We start from the raw sequence: 17,820 nt of genomic DNA, 5'->3' as shown, positions 1-17,820 counted from the left end.
AGGCCATATTTAATGGTTAAGATTACTTTCATAGTTCCATCACTCATTTTGTTACGAAGTTTAGACTTTATGAGGTTCATCTGACTGAGCACTCGTTCAACATCGGCATTAGAATGTGGCAGTGACAGCACAGTTAGAGCTAGGTCAGTAAGATCACTATAAGGATTTTCTCCTGTGGCATCCTTATACTCAGTGACTACCCAACGTTGTTGTGTCTGAGTCTTGCTTCCACAGTGTGATGCAATTTCCTCCATTAAAAGTCTATGCGCGTAAGAGTAGCGGCATAACTAACAAAGATCTTTGCCAAGTCCAGAATCCCTTGTTTTATTGGTTGTACACATTCACCTGAACTTAGTGATGCCATTGACCGTAATATACTAACATTATCCGACAAGCGGTTACGCAATTGTTTGATAAGTTCATTAACAAAGTGGATGCATCTTTGGCGACCTCTCGTGGTCAGGTCATCCTTAACTGTCATATTTTGTGAGGTTGTCAGGTCTCCAGGTAAAGTGATCTTAATTGTGAACTAAATATAATATATATATATATATATATATATATATATATATATATATATATATATATATATATATATATATATATATATATAAGAAAAAATATCAAAATTTCACATATGTACATTAATATATTAATAACATAGAATGAAAAGATAAATAACAACAAACCAATCCCCCCTTGTAATCTATGTTGCTTTTTATCATTGTACTTTTATCATTCATGCAAAAATGTGTAAACTTTTATTTTTACCTTTTAGTCCGACTTCGTAATCCTAAGTGGCCCGAGTTAGTTATCCGAGATGGTCTGAGTTGGCAATGGGCCGAGTTGGACTGTAACCCTGATATAGACTCGTGGTAGTTGACTATGATTTATTTATTGTTATTTTTTTAGGGGGTGGAAGTAGTTCAGCGGAATATTTCCTAATCGACACACAGACAAGGAATGGTGGGTGCGGATGCGAGTGTAGGCGCAGATGGTGGCAACTACACGCACTTACGATATTTGATACGCAACATAATGTGCTGCCATGAATACGTATGAATAACATGCAAGGTCTTGGCCAAGATTATAATAGAGGGGCTTCCCAATACCTGTATACTGGAGTTAACTCATATGAAGAGGTAAGGTAAGAATTTATAGTATAGTAGTAGGGTTGTAGAGTGAGGAAGGTTGGTAGCGTGACTCGAGGATGTAAAGATAATATAACATATTAACACAGGCTCAGTACAAGACTAGTGTAGTATATAAAACACAAATGCGCGTTACAGCATTATTTTACTAGTTCATGGGGGGGGGGGATTAATGGTGGCCCTTCACCAGATATATTTTTTATGGGGAATATCCCACCCGGGCACAGGTCAGGTCATCGATCCACAACGGGGCCTAAGGGGCGAAAAAATAAGAGTCAAAATAAGTTAAAAATAGAAAAGAAAAGGTTATATTAATCTACCTAGATAATCGCGAGTGGACGGTTCAAGCCAGCAAAAGGAAGAGGAAAAGAAGATCTTCATCCTAACAAGGTCTCCATAGCAGAAGACAGACAAATAAAATATAACCCAAGAAACCATTGAAACAAGCCGACCAAGAAGAGAGAAGAACTGTTGCCTGACCTGACGTTTACCTGACTCCTGGTACCACTCCTGCCGCAACCCTGGTCTAGACCAGCTTGTTTGGTCAGGTGAACTGAGAACTCTGGTTCCCTTTGTGATCTAAACCTCTGTTGGGTCAGATCAAGGTCACTGCCAAATTAACTAGCCCCCTCGTGGGCAATCTGTAATCAACTAGCGCGGGTGTACACCTGCGCATCCTGTTATTGTTTGGTGTTGTTCTTCTCTGGGCAGTAAGCTTGGGTCTGATAAACAATCATTACACCAATGTTGGCTGGTAATTCAAACGTACACAGTACAGCGAAAGGGTGTATTGTATTCAGGTCCGTAAAGATATGTTGTGAGACGAAATAAAAAGATTTCTTTAATATTAGAAATGACTTAAATTGCGGTTTCTATAGCAACGGTCTACGAATATCATTACATTAGTTATCCCGCCCCATCCTCCACTAGACTGTTGGCTAGCAAGAGTCCTGTGTAATTGTTGATAAGCAGATGCTAAACAACATTCATATGGGTGTGGATGGCCTTGAGTATAGATACAATACTGCATGTCATGTCAGTCGGAGTGTTGGCATTATCTTTTAACATCTCGACTCTCCACTGGGTGTTTGAGACGCGCTTCTCCTGTTCATTCCTCCAGGGACTTGGGGTTTCCTGGTATATTATGAGATTTCGTGAGTAATATTTCATTGATTCTTAAATTTTTCCTTGCCAATTATAATAAACACTCGTTCTCGAAAAACTAAATACCCCGTGGATTATGTAAACATATCTTTGGTTCCAACTATGACACTGTGTATGCAGCCTGTAACTTGATAACCCTATTTACACATAATGGGTTTAAATACTGTATCTGTCCCCTTATTTATGCTTCTCACTTTCAAACTTTGCAGTTCTCAAATAATGCCTATAGTGTTGTTAGTTTATGGTGACAGACTCTCAATATTTAAATTATTCTCAACCAGATATCTTTTCATATTTGCTTCTTCAAATTCTACTGACATATAGTGAAGCAAATTAGCCTGTAATTCGTCCAAGGTGAACAACGGATGATTAGAGGTTGGCTCGGGTAGTTGGACGGATATCTTACTATAGTGAAGATGCTGGAGACTTCTTGTCCACATTCACTTGTTAGATCTATACCAAGCACCTGAAATAAAAGGTAATTACGAGGAAAGTGGGACCATTATATAGAAGGAAAATCACAAGTTGGCAACCACTTTAAGTTTTGAGAAATCATTGTATTTTGTTAATCTAATTTGGGTACCTTAAGTAATATTGATATTATTGTTATGTAGAATAAAAAAATCTGGAGAATCATAGGAGAAGGGGATCTGGTATCGATTTTACCAGCCAGTTTAAAATGTTTTATTAAAAAATCTCACTATTTTGGCTGCCATTTTGGGTTTAAACAATCGTTGGTATTTAACTGGGCATACATAAAAAATGGTCACTTCAGTGTCTCAAATCGGCCAGTATTTAAGATGCCCCTGAAAGAGGTGGGCATTTTGGGCATCTTTTATAACAAAAAATAAGTTGGCACTATCGGCTTCCTTGGAAAAAATCGGTCTAGAATGAACCACAAACATAAAGTTAACACCTTTTCCCTAGGATCTGAGACTTAACTAGTTAGGAAGACAATTTTCCTCGAGAATTTCCGGGATTTCGCACCGCCATCTCACATTAGGTAACAGGTCTGTGATGCTCAGATAGTTAGATTCAATCCCATATACGAAATTTGAGAACCTACAGGTATTTATTATCATTAAACTACCCAAAAATATTGTTTTTAAAACTCTTGTTTGGTTCTGGGGATGATAATGCTGTAAATTAACACTGCCTTATTGAACACTGAACACCTTAAGGTCATCTGGTTCCAGGTGAGTTTTTTTTTTTAAGATAAACTTGTTTTTGCTGACCAGGGAGGAACAGAAAAACACGAGGGAAAAAATCACGACAGCTGCTTTCACGACTTCACATTATCAGGTGGTATAAAAGGTCCCCAGTTAGTTGTTTGTTCGTATAGTATTAGTTAAACATTCCATCTCTTATTGTTTCATTTTCAGTACACTTGTTACCGTCATTTTCCGTCATCTAAATTCAGGTTCCTGTAGTTATCATCTCCTGTCAAGTAGTTCTATGTTAGATATCTTCACCCAGAAGTTATGAAGTAAATACTGTACATAATTATGTAAGTTACTGTATATAACCATTTTATATTTGATCTTTTATTGGTGTGATTGATAACAAACTGTATTTTATAACATGAATGGAGTGAAAGAAACACACCTTGTCTCATATGGAGCCAGCGACATCTGGCTCATGTAGATGTAAATGTTTATGTTCTGTTTTCCTAAATATAACGTAATGGAGGTTTAGTGTGTTTATTGTTGCTAGTACGACAGTTATTTCACTCGAAATCTTGAGGATGTTTAGGTTATATTAAGATACCTTCACTCAGAATCAAACTTTATTAAAAAACATAAGCACAGTTACAGACCAAGGTACAGTGTAAAGTACAAATACAGTAGCTTTACAGGCAGCCAATACAATAAATTGTTTTGATTGAGTGCAGTTACAAATCTTACCGACAGTGAAGTTCATCCGCCTCCACTGTCTTTGGCGATGGTGATAAGTTTTATTTGGAACAACTTCATATGCTCGGTACACTCTTTACTGCATGCAAGGTTCCTACACGGTGTATTTGTTAGTGCAGTTTATCATTAACTCTTATAGTAGCCTACTTGCTTTTTTCTGTGACTGCATCATAAGTGTCTCAGTTTAATTCATCAATATATATCTATAGTGGTAACTTTTTCCACTGTTCATTAGATTTATGGGTAGTAAATAACCTCGGCTTCATCCAGGCCGGGCAGGAGAATACATCGTTCAGCGTGTTTTTGTACAGGGCGGACCAAAAAAGAAAACTACAATTAAAACAGCATGGAGCAACCTCAAGTGTAAGGTTAACGCTGGCAACTCACCAGAAAAAAAAAAACTAAAAAAACAGCATGGACTTAAAAAACAACCTTGACCAGGAGGTAAAGACGATGCTAGTGATCATGATTCAGCTAAAATCGGACAGATTTGCAACAGCCAATTAGCTGTAACATATGAGGAGGGGGCGGGACATCTCTTCTAAGCTGGGAAAAACTCACTTTAGTGGGGCGGGCATCTGCCAGCTCCAGGTATAAATACTACTGAGTAATGTACTCTGAGGTGTTTATAGATTTCTTGCCCGCCTATAGTATAAGCGAGGCAATTGCAAGCGTTTTAATCTCTCTGGTTACCTGAGGTGTGTAGTGCAGGCACCAGTCTGGTGGCCCTCCTTTGGACGTTTTCAATCAACTGACAGTCTCTGGCATATCTTGAGGACCAGACAGTACTCAAAACAGGGAAGCACCTCACTTTTGTTGTTTCCTAGATGTTTCATCATGGGATCGCGTATAATTCTCCACAAAACTTTACGCACTATGATGGTCAAACTCACCAGCCTATTATTTGTGGAGTGGCCATCTCCCTGTTTGACTATAGGACTCGTACAGTATATGCCTCTTGGTGGTGGGGGGGGGGTGAATGCTGGATGTGTCAGATGTCTGTATTTTGCTCCTGGTGGCTTCTTGCTCCTGAACGGTTGTGCCAGAGCTTTCTTGCCTTTCCTCCGCACGATTAAGTTGAGAACTTTGGAAAATCGGACCGAGAGTTTGTGATGGAAGCTATTTATGTCAGTCCCACCTAACACTGACGCTGAGCCAAGAGTTGCCAACTACTTCTTATCAAAATATAACTTCCTTAGAAAACAAAACAAAACAATCTTTCTCATTCACTATATAGCTGTAATATTCCCCAATAGAAAACGGACATACAGTATTTCGAGGGGAGGGGGGGAGGGGGTATAGTCTAATTATGTAAATAAAATTTGCAAATGGTCATACGGTGTTCATATCTTACAGAAAACTCTCACGACAATGGGAAGCTATAGTAATTTTCTTAAAACTATATTTTGGTCGCTTGTGTGTGTGTGGTCCCCTGTACAACCTTAAATGCACATAATACAAAAATATTAAAAAATTGATTTTAGCATGATTTATACATGGATAACCAGACTGTAAGGAATTTGCTATTAGTATACTTAATGTTTTGAGGGGAGGCAACACTAGTCTCTGGCGACAACTGGAAGACAGGTCAGATGATGCTGTGTTACGATTGTATTCCTTATTATCGTGTGTATGATAGTTTATGCGTTGTCATGCCTGAGTGGCTCTGTACACATGCAAACAATTAATAATGTCATTGAATAAACCGTGTAAGAAACTAGGCTTTTATCACCCTCAATCACGAATTAAGTTGGGTTAGGTTTGGTAAGTTAGGTTAGCTTCAGTGCTTCAGAGGGCATTGGGTATAAATAAGTTAGAAAACTCCATGGTAGTTAAGCGAATTGATACATTAGGCACGATCATGTAGAATGTGTAGTGAAATTTGATGCACTGTAAGCCAGTGTGGATGTCCAGAAATCCACTTTGCATCCTGCTTAAGCAAGTTTGAGGTGCGTGTAATCTAGGAAACTTGTCAAACCCCAAAACCGTCACACGTGTACGAGAAAATGTACAGTAAGTTACTAAAAAAAATATTAAGGGAGAGTCGTAAGAATTACTTGGCGCCCTCCGTGTTAGTTTCCTTCTTAAATGTTAACATCTTGGTTAATGTAGTGTAATAAATACGAATATGAAACGTTTACCCCCCAAAAAATAGTTTTATCTTCTGAGCCACAAATTAATGAGTGTTTTGTTTATTTTGATAATAGTATCTGCTTTAGGTTCTTACTAGTTTTCATACGAATAATTATATCGCTTTGGCTGGATATTAATAATAACTTATTAGAATTAGAAAATATATTCATAAAGAAAAATATAATCACAGGTTTCTGTTTAAGTACAGGTACAGTGGACTTTTACAGGCAAGTCTATAACTGGTTCAAAACGGATCTGAAATACGTAGTCGTATTACAGTAATAATATAATTATTTGGTTTCACAATGTTAGTTTTTTAATATAAGTTTATTATACTTGTAGTAACTAAATAGCATGTTAATGATAAAATGAGTGCTTCACTGGTGTAAAGTTTATTAAGGTGAACTATTTACAGCAGTATGTGTCCACTAGTATGTGTACAAATGTACGCAAATGTACACAACATGCGGTATAGAGCGAGAAACTTAACGTTGCATATACGCACCATATATTTTGTATGATTGAAAAATGGAAGTTTGGCATGAAGGTTTTATGTTTCACATTTTATCCTTTAGGGTTTAAAGTAATCGTGTTTTAATGTAGTCACTAGCTGGAGAACTCAGGGTTGCCAGAATTGTTTCTTGATGGGGGGGAGCTCGTAGCCTTTGTCCGTAACTACCCTATTAGTTACAGTATCTATACAATACACTAACTACAATATAATCTACATTGCACTAACTACAATATAATTTACACTACACTACATACAGTATCATCTACACTACATCAACAGCAGTATCATTTACACTTCATGAATTAAACTACCAAATACACTTTATAATCTCCAGTACACTACATCCGCTACAATATCACGTTCAAGTGGAGGATCAGAAGGTCGCTCCTCGAGTAGTGGGTGTTGATAGTGATGGAAATGTTAATGTACTGATTGGATGACTCCCTGTAACCATTTATTTTCTTTTTCTTTTTATTTGAGCTAAATATAACACCGAGGTACACACCCCAGGGTCCCTTTAGTATGCAATTAGTTTCAGGTCTGTAGATATCAATGTTTAGTCCCACGACACACACACACACACACACTTATCATCATACATTTTTCTTCCATTTTTTTTTCAACAAATTCTTTGTAAAAAGGTTGATTTAGTTAATGAAATCAGGTTATTAGAATATTTATCACACTAGTTTTAACCATTAATATGGCCTTGCAGTTTAAGGGTAACATGATGTGGAGTAGTCGCTGTGATCTTGTCACTTTTTCAGCTGCACCGTTGTAACGGTAATTGTTTTCTCTGCAACATAGTTGTCCTTGTCACTCTGCCTTCAGCTGGTACACAGACCTAGGTAACCCTCACTTTATCTTGTTTGTATTAATGTTGGAGCTCAGACGATTTAGTCCTCGCCTCGTCCAAAATATAAAGAAGATAACAAAAGAGAACACGAGGGTGTTGTCTACAGTAGGGACAGCAGTGATGGGTGTGCTTAAGGCGTACGTGGTGAAGGCAGCGCACCGGGCGGCCTCAGCTGCAGGGGCCCACCGCCACCCATCGTATAAGGCGGACGTCACACCCACAGCGGAGAATATAAACAGCTGGAACGCGAACACCGTCGACCATGAAGACGTCTGAGGGTTAAGAGTTTAAGATCAGTTACTGTGAGTCACTATACTGTAAAACTGAGAATGTTTAAATATAAAACTTGCTTGGACTGCTTTAGTATGTAACTTACTTAGACTGTTCAAATATGAAGCTTGGTTCTTTTAGTGACTGGTAGGTTTAAGTATATGAAATACAGGCTTTATTCGCCTAAATACCTGATATAATTAATGAAACACTTTTGTATTGTTAAATAAAGTGATGCTAGAAATTATTGAAGGTTAAAGGACAGTAAAAAAACCCCAAAGAGAATGTACTAAACCACACAAAAGAAAACTAGATAACACTATTCGTACTTACAAGGAATAATATATTAAGTAAGTGATTGATCAAATAAATTCTTTCCACTTACATAACTTTAAAGCCATCATTATCAATTTGCAGAATAAAGTCCAGATTAAAAGGAGTTAAGCACTTGACAAAAAGGTTAATACAATGCCCCGAGTGTAAGACAAAAAAAACCTTGAACAAACCTAACCTAACCCAAGGGGGTTTTGTCCGAACCCCACAATCCCCCATAGCAGATTGATGTAAACATTACTTCACGAGGAGGCAGATGTAATCAAGACGAGCTGCAGTGAATCATTACAATATTTGACTCGGTTAATTTTGGTTGTGTTAAGCAAAAGCAAACTCTACGGTGAGAAACTTCCTTGACATTTGGTGTGGTAGATTGATTAGACTTTAACAATTACCATTTACGTATCAATCGTTGTGAGGAAGCCATCAAAAGTTGTGGCTTTATGTACACCGTAAAATTCGCGAATACCAATGATAAAAATCGTGGCCGTATTATGGGATGTGAAAGGGGGAGGGGAATGTGAAAATACAGTATAGTTGGTGGCATTCGCAACAAAATTAGTTGTTTTAGAGTTGTATTATCTGATCCTGACAACCAGTACAGCAGAATACATGTAGAGAAAGGAAGATAAGAAAAATGTCTTACCGTGAAGCGTACAACCATCAGTTGTTGAGCCAGCAGCGCCAGTATCAAGTGAATGGTGACATACACAACCTGCCAGAGGGGCAGTTGGGGGTCGTATTTGGCTCTGGGAGCTTTCACGTCGGGGAAGGTGTCAGGGTCCCCCAGGCGGGGTGCTCCAGGGATCCAGCCAGGTCCATAGAACACGGCCTTCAGGGAGTCTCTCCATGTATTCATACTTCTGGCCTTTTTATATATCTCACCGAAGTAGAAGAACTGTTTTGAATTGAATTGAAACAGTTTATTTAGCCAGAAAAACACAGACACAGAGTGGATAATAATAACATGACTGAGCCAGTTGAGAACCTGAGCTCTCTTTGAGGCACCTGATATATAGACTGTTGAAGTTTATTTTTTCATTAACAGGTTAATAAAATTCAGTTAGGGTTTGTAGTGTGGTAAACTAAATAAAATATTCGCTGTAATCTATTGTTTTAGGTATTAATAAGTCAAGCCCAGTTTTGAGCTTAGCCACGAAAATCATCCTTATAACATTTTTGGGTCACTTTCATTGTTAACTTAATGCCGTTCCTGGTTTTGTTCATTTAAGAACAAGTTTCATGAAATTCGAGCTTTTTGGCTTTGTTAGGCGAAATATATCGCCAAATGTACTGTGCTAAATACGTATACTATAAACAATTGGCTCTACGTGTGCAAAGTTAGAAATATCACTTTAATCTGTATTATTAAAGTTGTAGATAATTCCAAGCACTGTATATGAAAGGAAGGATAACTGCAATAAGCTGTGTAAAAAGTGGCAAATGCCTACACCGGAGATTGCTATAATAATACAATATCTGAACATGGAACATTGAGCTGTTCTTGTTATTTTCAAGAGCCATCTAACGTTTTCTTTATTATCAAGTACAGTACGTGCAAGTTTAACTCCTGACATTTAACTGATTAGTATTTTTTATGTACTGTACACTAATTTGTCACCCATACTCCTATTATGTAGTGACGAGGGTAAAGTTTGGTTAATTAAAGTTCTGACTTGCTGAAAACTGACCCTTAGTGTATGTATGTATGTATGTATGTATGAATGTATGTATGTATGTACTGTCTCAGGTTTTGTACTCCTTGACTCACTCCATATAAAAATGGGAGAGAACTGCGTTTTTATAAGGATTAGTGGACATCAGTAGTCAGCGTCAGGAAGTTAAAAAATTCTTCTTTCGTATAATGTGTACAGGTAAACAATGGCGATAACTGAGTTAACTGTAAAGTTTCATAATTCATAACAATATACTATACCGTAGAGGGAGTAGAGATGTTACAAACCTCGTGCCAGAGGACATTGTGGGTCTGGGGCTGCTCAGTAAGACCGTACACTATCACCTCGTTGTCTCTCTCGGGCTCAAAGGTGCCGAAGATACGGTCCCAGATGACGAACACACTGGCGTAGTTCTTGTCCAGGCACCACTTGTTTGACCCTGGGGAACAACACTACTTAGTAACAGCAACTAAAGAAACTTATTTCCAGCAGTAGGAGGCAAATCAACACTTTGATGTTGTGGTGAAAAATATAATGGCCTTTTGAGATATACCCCGTCCAAGTTTAATGTTTCTTTTCTACACACTGGTTATGTGCACAATGAAACATATCTTAACATTAAACAAATTACATAAACGATAGAAAATTTACGGAAAAAATAAAATCATGAACAAATAAAGAAAAGTTCACTTATGCAGCATTTTGGCTTCCGTCCTACGATAAATCGTATTTCCTAAACATCACAGTGATACAAGAATATAAATCTTCACAAACTTATGAAATTTGAGATTAGAATTTAGTTTACGCTGTTTCAGTCGCCAAGTTCCTCACTTTTCGCCAGCACGGAGAGCCGAGCCCTTCAGCACACTTACCGTGGTGAACTCGATGGTAGGATGGCGTCATGAAGATCCAGCCTATCGGGCCAAGAGTTCCCACATGTTCTGTGTGTACCCAGAACTGGAATAAGTAATTGAAGGCTGTGTGAGCGACGACGATAGATACTGGGAAGCCTATCAGCGCCAGGGGGTGATAAAAACCAAAGTGCCCGGCGCGTTGTAGCACTGAAAGACGCACTGATGTTGCCAGGTTGTAGTCTTCTGACGAATGGTGGATCTGATGCACTGCCCACAAGATATTTAGCTCTGGTCGTGAGGAAAATAGGTCAGTTAATGAGTGCTCTAGATATTTACTCTTTTAATAAACAACAACTTGTAAATGACGCTAGGAAATAAAGCTAGCTAGAGTAGAATACATGCCGGTATTACGTAAAATGTTCCCATAGGATTCCACATAACACAGCCCCTTTCATACATACCATGATTTGCTCGATGAATCCAGTAGTAGCAGAAGTCAACGAGAATTAAGGCGCCGAACCACGTGTACGGAGAATTCCAAGGCAGGTCCCAGATGCGGTACTGGTAGAGCCACTGGTAGCCTAACAACACCACCCACGAGGATATGAATCTGCAAATGAGAACAGTGCATCATCACATTAGGCTGTAGTGATCCTACTTGATATCTTTATTATCCGTTCTGTAAAGCTTGGGATATTGGTAAGATGCCTTTATCATTAACCTGGTGTGTTTAATATGTATTAGAAGTAACAAAACGGCTGTTTTATTGTTATATATATACACACACACACTCTTACCCTGTAGCCTCGTGAAGAATGCCAACGCCAAGGGAGGAGAAAGCCTCATTGATCCTGGCAGGTTGACCCACCAAGTAACGCACCACAAACTCCACCACGATGAAGAAGACGAACAAAGGAACTGCCTTGAACAAAGAATACTGTAAGTGTGCTTAAGCTTTGGGGGTATGAATATATATCATCAAGTTCATTGCAGTATTGTTTTCATTGACTTTTTATATTCTAACGAGAGAGTGCAGAAGGAATCAAGCTCAGTGATTTATATATTTTTTATTCCATGTCCTTTAGTTTTTGTTGTTTTGGGGGCAAGAACAGTTTGCGAGAAGTCTACGTCAAGACGCATTACTTTCAGAGATGAATGTAGCCCTTATCCTGTTTTTACTAGTTCTGGTGGTAGTTGTTTAGGATGCAACGCGAGCCCGTGTTTGTTTATTCATAAACCACACACACACACACACACACACACACCCACACACACACACACACACACACACACACACACACACACACACACACCACACACACACACACACACACACACACACACACACAGTTTGAAATTATTTAACACCACAATAATATATATACTGTAATTAGAGTCATTTATCTTTTAAAGTTCGTAGTTGGGATATGAACGAGCTTCACACTTGAAATCTTTCAGAAAATAATCATTTCCTCGTTTTAGAAAATTTCAACTTTTAAAAATTATAGAAATTCTCTTTTCATCCGCTGTAAAAAAGTACTTATAGTATTAATTATCTTTGGGCTAAGCTTAAGAGAAGTGAGAATAATATTAATGCTAAAAATGGTTACTTGTAGATGCACAACTTACAAAGGCGAGGACTTCTATCCGTCGTGTGAGCCGTAGTCTACTGGCTGGTTGACGGTGATGTAAGTACTCGTGGGATAAAAACGTATTGACCGGATGCTGTAGGGCAGGGGTGTCAAACTCATGGCCCGCGGGCCAAATGTGGCCCTTGGGATGGTCAGGTGTGGCCCGCGGGATGACGGTAAAATTTATCATCCCGTGAAATTATGAAAGAAATAGATATAATCATGTTTATTCAGTAAAATGAATTTTACATACTTAAGATCAGACAAACCCAAATGAGGTATTCCTGGTAAGCCAGGTAAAGCAATGTGTGAAGCTGTAAACTTCAATCCTGCAAATATGTGATTTAGCACTTGTGTTGGCCCTGAAGAGGGCAACTAAAATAAGAATTGGCCCTCGAAAGGTTTGAGTTTGACACCACTGGTGTAAGACTTATATTTTTGGTGGTTTTGGGCCAAAAATTAGATTTAGCTGAAAATCACAGCATGGGTACTCCTGAGCTTGCTGATTATGGATACGTGGTCCAAGATTCGATTGCAGAGTAATTAGTGGCCAAAATGACCCTTGAAATATTTTACTGACATTTTTCAATGCTAATTACTCATCAACTATGGGTTTCCAAGGTGTGATTTAGGGTTTGTGTGTTATTCTGAAAGTACATTAGTTAGACCCCTTAAATTTGAATTCTGAGAAAAAAGTATATTTTGGTCAAAAATTTTGTAAGGTGTAAGTGTAGGGTACAAAAGATTCTGGAAAGGGGGGGGGGGGGCAAGCCTCGAAAAAAGGGTTGTTTGATTTCCATCCATATTTTTTTGTAAGAAAAGGGGGAGCCATGGCGGAATGCCCCCCCCCCCCTCCTTTTTAACACCTGACTACACGGAAGGATTATGGCAAAAACTTGCACTGCAATTTTTGTTTTATGTTCTGTGGTAAATTACGACAAAACCTAATTATTTTGTCCTTCAGTTGACCCAAGACAAAAACTGACTCCATCCCTGTTTTCTTCAGAAGTGAATCAGTGGAGATACGCACGATAAGTTCACTTGAGCCTTAGTTGTTGTTTTATCGTTAGTGATCCCGGGAAGGAGTGTTGAGTATGACAGATCAGGAGCTCAGTAGAAAAACCCTTGTAAATATGGAAGTTACTGAGGAGAGCAGAGTGGATTGACTGTGACTGTCACGCTAGCCTGGGTCCGGGTTCCCGAAGATTACGTCAGTGTTTTTCGTTTCATTGTTATCGAGGCGAAACAATACACTGTTGGTATATAGAGCTCACAGTGGCATTGGCAATATAGGATTACCGTCTATTAGCTATACAATATTTTTTAATTGATTAATAATAGCTATGAAAAAAAGAACTGGCAGAATAATTGTAATTTGAATCAGAATCGTTCCTCATTGGCAGTGAGGTTATGCATAAGTATTTCCTGGGTGTATTTTTTATCGCTTAAGTGGAGACTAGTTTTGTGAGTCCACAGTCGTTAAGCAGAAAAAATAAAACATGATCGCTAACCCCTTCCCCACGGTCACGCCTTACATAAGCTATAAAAAACATACATGAAGAAAAAGGTTAGAAATGTTGCTTCAGTACCCTAAATAAAATTACCGCGTGGTATTGAAGCGTGTATTGTTTTTACCCTGCGAAGCGAGGGTTATAGATTCCGCCCTGTGGGTTTAACTATATTAGTGCTTATTACTAGTCTACCCAATGTTTGTTTTGTTGCGTCTTGTAAACTAAATGTGTAAACTTACCTCATTTACGTAGTTAGGGACTTGGTCAACTTTGCTGAAGGAGGTGGCATTGGGGGTGACGAAGTACAAGAGAGTACCCACACGCTCCAGTAGTGACTTCCCCATATCTGTACCACACACACACACACTGTACCTGTAAAGAGAGACACCTTATAGCATCACACTGTATCTCTAAGATAATTTCTTGCCCGCGCACACACACACACAACGGTGGGGTACACAGATACAGGAACGAGGTATTATTTTCATAGTTTATTATAATTTACTTATCTTGGCAATCTTCGACACTATAACTTTTGAACTTACTAGAATATTTATTTAATTTTCAACTTGTTCATTCGTAAATCTAATCCCGTGAAAAGACAGGATAGCGGCGTGATGACTTTTATCTTCTTGTTGACCCTGGTGCATCATGGTGAAACTCGTGAATTTTATACACGTCATATCATTTTTGAGACTCAGTTGTGTTTGGTATCCAGTATAAATACCACAGTTCTCTCTTCTTTTTTGTTTTGTTTAACGGTGTCATAAACCATATGATATGGCAATGTTTTTGTCCTGATGGTTGAAAACAGGTTCGGTTAGGTTAGGTTAAGTATCCTCCAAGTCTAGATTAGGTTAGGGTAAGTTACATAAGGTTAATTTAGGTAATGTTATGCTAGGTACGTTATACATTACGTAGGCCACCTGTGGCTTAATGGTCAGCATGCTCGCCTCGCAAGCGAGTGGACCCAGGTTCGAACCCCGGGCAAGTTTCTTTACGCCATTTGCCTCTGTCTACCCAGCACTAATTGGGGACCTGGATGTTAATCAATTTGCGGATTGTGTTCCGGATTAATGGTTAGCCAGTGCAGTTGACAAATTGTCCGGTCTTCTCGGATTATTCCTTGACACTGGGTCATGCAGCTAACTAAGGGTGTGGTTGTTGTGTTGGCGACAGCTCCTACATTTTAAACAAATTCACGCCTCGGTGGCCCTTGGACCGGTTATCCTCGATCACGAGAGGCAACCATTATTTTTTTATACGTTACGTTAGGTTACTTAGACTAGGCGACGTATCCTCCACGTCACTAACAATCCGATATCGTAACATCCTCTGTTGTACGAGTCAGTAAATACCAAAACTTGACAATGGAACTTTTTCTCAAGTTCCAGGTTATTGTAATGTTGTGTAAATGAAGTGTCAACCGATCCTTAAGACATTTCCTCCAGGGAACAACAATTTCGTCCTTATTCACCGTTATGACCTTTCTGGCATCCTCTCCCCAAAAGGGTTCACCCGACACTCCCCCCCCTGGGCGTGGTGTCACTTATACCTGACCCACCTCGTGCTTCAGTCCCAGGTGAGGTGTTGATAAATGATCACCTGAAGATTAAACACCCTAACACTGCCAAGGGGAGGGGGGTAGATTAGGTTAAGGTTAAAGTTTGGTTAAATTAGGTAAGGTTACGGGTAGGTTACATTAGGTAAAGTTAGGGCTAGGTTACGTAAGGTTAGAGTTAGGTTCGGTTACATTAGATGTGGTTAACGTTGAGGTGATTAATCTTAAGGTGAAATAAACTGACGGGGGACAATGCTTGAGGTGATTCATATTTAACTACAGTTTTCACATGATTCGAAATGTTCCCTTAATTATTGTCAAATCACTTTACTGTTCAGACAAACATTAGAACGATGCTGTGGGCAGTTGTCGTTGAGAGAGGCATTACTTATATGTGCTTGGAACCAGTTATAATTATTTTCATTCGTATCAACGGTGATTACAACAACTTGCAGCTAATAACACACATTTCTAATACCACAGCCGGCCACCACCACTCGTGTTCAAACTTACAATAAATGTTTCACTTGATAACCAAGTAAAATGACGCTGAAATACGTCTAAATTTGTCTTTAATGAAACACTCTTATGTGGGTTTTTCTACAGGCACATAATGCTACACACATGACTGACACATCGCGTACACACAAGCTTTCAGAATCATAGAGTGGGGAGAACTTACTCGTTGTGTCGTCACAGAGGGAAGCTGGAGCACTGGCGGTCTGCTCTTGCCTGACTGCCAGTCAACGAGGAAGTACACTAAACTTTACTGTCTAGCAAGCGCCCCCTTCCCCCCTCACTCAGGCGTTAGGTTTTGTGCCGCCAGGTGTCCTTGAGGTATTCTATATACTATTTCCTCAGTAGAACTCTAATCAGGATAGGTTAAAGAAACTTAACTTGCATTCCCTAGAAAGACGAAGAGTGCGGGGAAATATGATAGAAGTATTTAAGTGGGTGAAAGGAATCAATAAAGGGGATATAGATAAAGTTCTTATAATATCCGAGCAGGATAGGACTCGGAGCAACGGATTCAAGTTGGATAAGTTTAGGTTTAGGAGGGAGATAGGAAGAAACTGGTTCACAAATAGGGTGGTGGACGAGTGGAACAAGCTTAGCAACTTTGTAGTAAGTGCGGGAACTCTGGAAAGTTTCAAAAGGAGGCTAGATAGATTCATGGATGATAGAGAGTGGTAGTAACTCTCGACAGGAGCTGCCATGCACAGGCCAACCGGCCTATTGCAGACTGCTTATTTTCTTATGTTCTTATGTTCTCCAACAATTTGTATTATTACTATAATCTGCAGGTTTTTTACCGTTATGCACACGTGTCTGCAGGGATATAATAATACATTTAGATCAATAGTTTAAAATAAAACCTTACCTAACCAAGTGTCAGGCTATGTAGAAATGATAAACGATATATTATTGAAATATAGCAAATTTACCGCATACGAAATAATTGTCCTTAAGTTGTAGCAATAAAAAGAAAAGTTATCCTTATTTAACATAAACGCCAGTTGCTTTTTAAAACTTAATTGGCAATTATCACTGTTTAGCGACACACACACACACACACGCACACACACGTGTGTTTGTGTGTGTGTGTGTGTGTGTGTGTAATAATAATAATAATAATAATAAACGGTTTATTGAAAAAGTTCTGCAGCCCGAAGGCTGAAAATATACATTGGACATAAATGACTTATTACATACATTGGTGGTTTAACAAAAGCCTTCATTAGAGAAAGGTAAAGGAACATACAGTGAACATACAGATTAATGTAGGTGTTGAACAGCAAACACGTAGGGTAGTAACTCCCTTCCAGATGGTGTTAGGAGGAACTCACGTGGTGTAGTAGTTCCCTCACAGATGGTGTTATGAGGGGCCTCACGTGGTGTAGTAATTCCCTCACAGATGGTGTTATGAGGGGCCTCACGTGGTGTAGTAATTCCCTCACAGATGGTGTTATGTAATTCCCTCACAGATGGTGTTATGAGGGGCCTCACGTGGTGTAGTAATTCCCTCACAGATGGTGTTATGCGGGGCCTCACGTGGTGTAGTAATTCCCTCACAGACGGTGTTATGCGGGGCCTCACGTGGTGAAGTAATTCCCTCACAGACGGTGTTATATGAGTGAGGTGTGGTCCCAGGCCTTCCTATCGTAGACGGGTTAACACATCGCTGGTTGTTGGGTCTCACGGGCCATTATCACTGGGTACCTGGGACCTCACTGTGTGAAGGTTAACTTGGGT

The 17,820-nt window shown here is 39.1% G+C and overlaps 1 protein-coding gene across 2 annotated transcripts; it reads right to left on the bottom strand.

Annotated features, from left to right (window-relative positions):
• Positions 1–6,737: 6,737 nt before the first annotated feature.
• Positions 6,738–17,464, bottom strand: LOC121867482 (alkylglycerol monooxygenase-like). 2 transcript variants are annotated; one of them, XM_042367421.1, is made up of 8 exons: positions 17,415–17,464; positions 14,246–14,378; positions 11,662–11,786; positions 11,326–11,474; positions 10,883–11,152; positions 10,298–10,449; positions 8,981–9,232; positions 6,738–8,003 (listed from the first exon to the last, which is right to left on the bottom strand). In XM_042367421.1, the coding sequence occupies exons 2-8, from the start codon at positions 14,348–14,350 to the stop codon at positions 7,731–7,733; spliced, it is 1,326 nt and encodes a 441-aa protein (XP_042223355.1). In that variant the 5' UTR covers positions 14,351–14,378; positions 17,415–17,464; the 3' UTR covers positions 6,738–7,730. The 2 variants fall into 2 exon arrangements, with proteins under 2 accessions (XP_042223355.1, XP_042223354.1); XM_042367420.1 differs by lacking the exon at positions 17,415–17,464 and adding an exon at positions 16,250–16,334.
• Between the last annotated feature and the right edge of the window lie 356 nt (positions 17,465–17,820).

This window comes from Homarus americanus, unplaced genomic scaffold (assembly GCF_018991925.1).
Source record: "Homarus americanus isolate GMGI-L3 unplaced genomic scaffold, GMGI_Hamer_2.0 scaffold23598, whole genome shotgun sequence".
NCBI classification, from domain to species: Eukaryota; Metazoa; Arthropoda; class Malacostraca; order Decapoda; family Nephropidae; genus Homarus; species Homarus americanus.
Note: the sequence above shows the minus strand (reverse complement) of the source record. Positions and strands in the feature narration are given on the sequence as shown.

Coding starts and splice junctions, on each gene's coding strand:
- LOC121867482 (XM_042367421.1), bottom strand. CDS start 14,350: ATGGGGAAGTCACTACTGGAGCGTGTGGGTACTCTCTTGTACTTCGTC. Junction 11,153..11,325: donor GATTCATCGAGCAAATCATG/GTATGTATGAAA, acceptor CCTCACGACCAG/AGCTAAATATCTTGTGGGCA. Junction 8,004..8,980: donor TGATGGTTGTACGCTTCACG/GTAAGACATTTT, acceptor CTTAACCCTCAG/ACGTCTTCATGGTCGACGGT.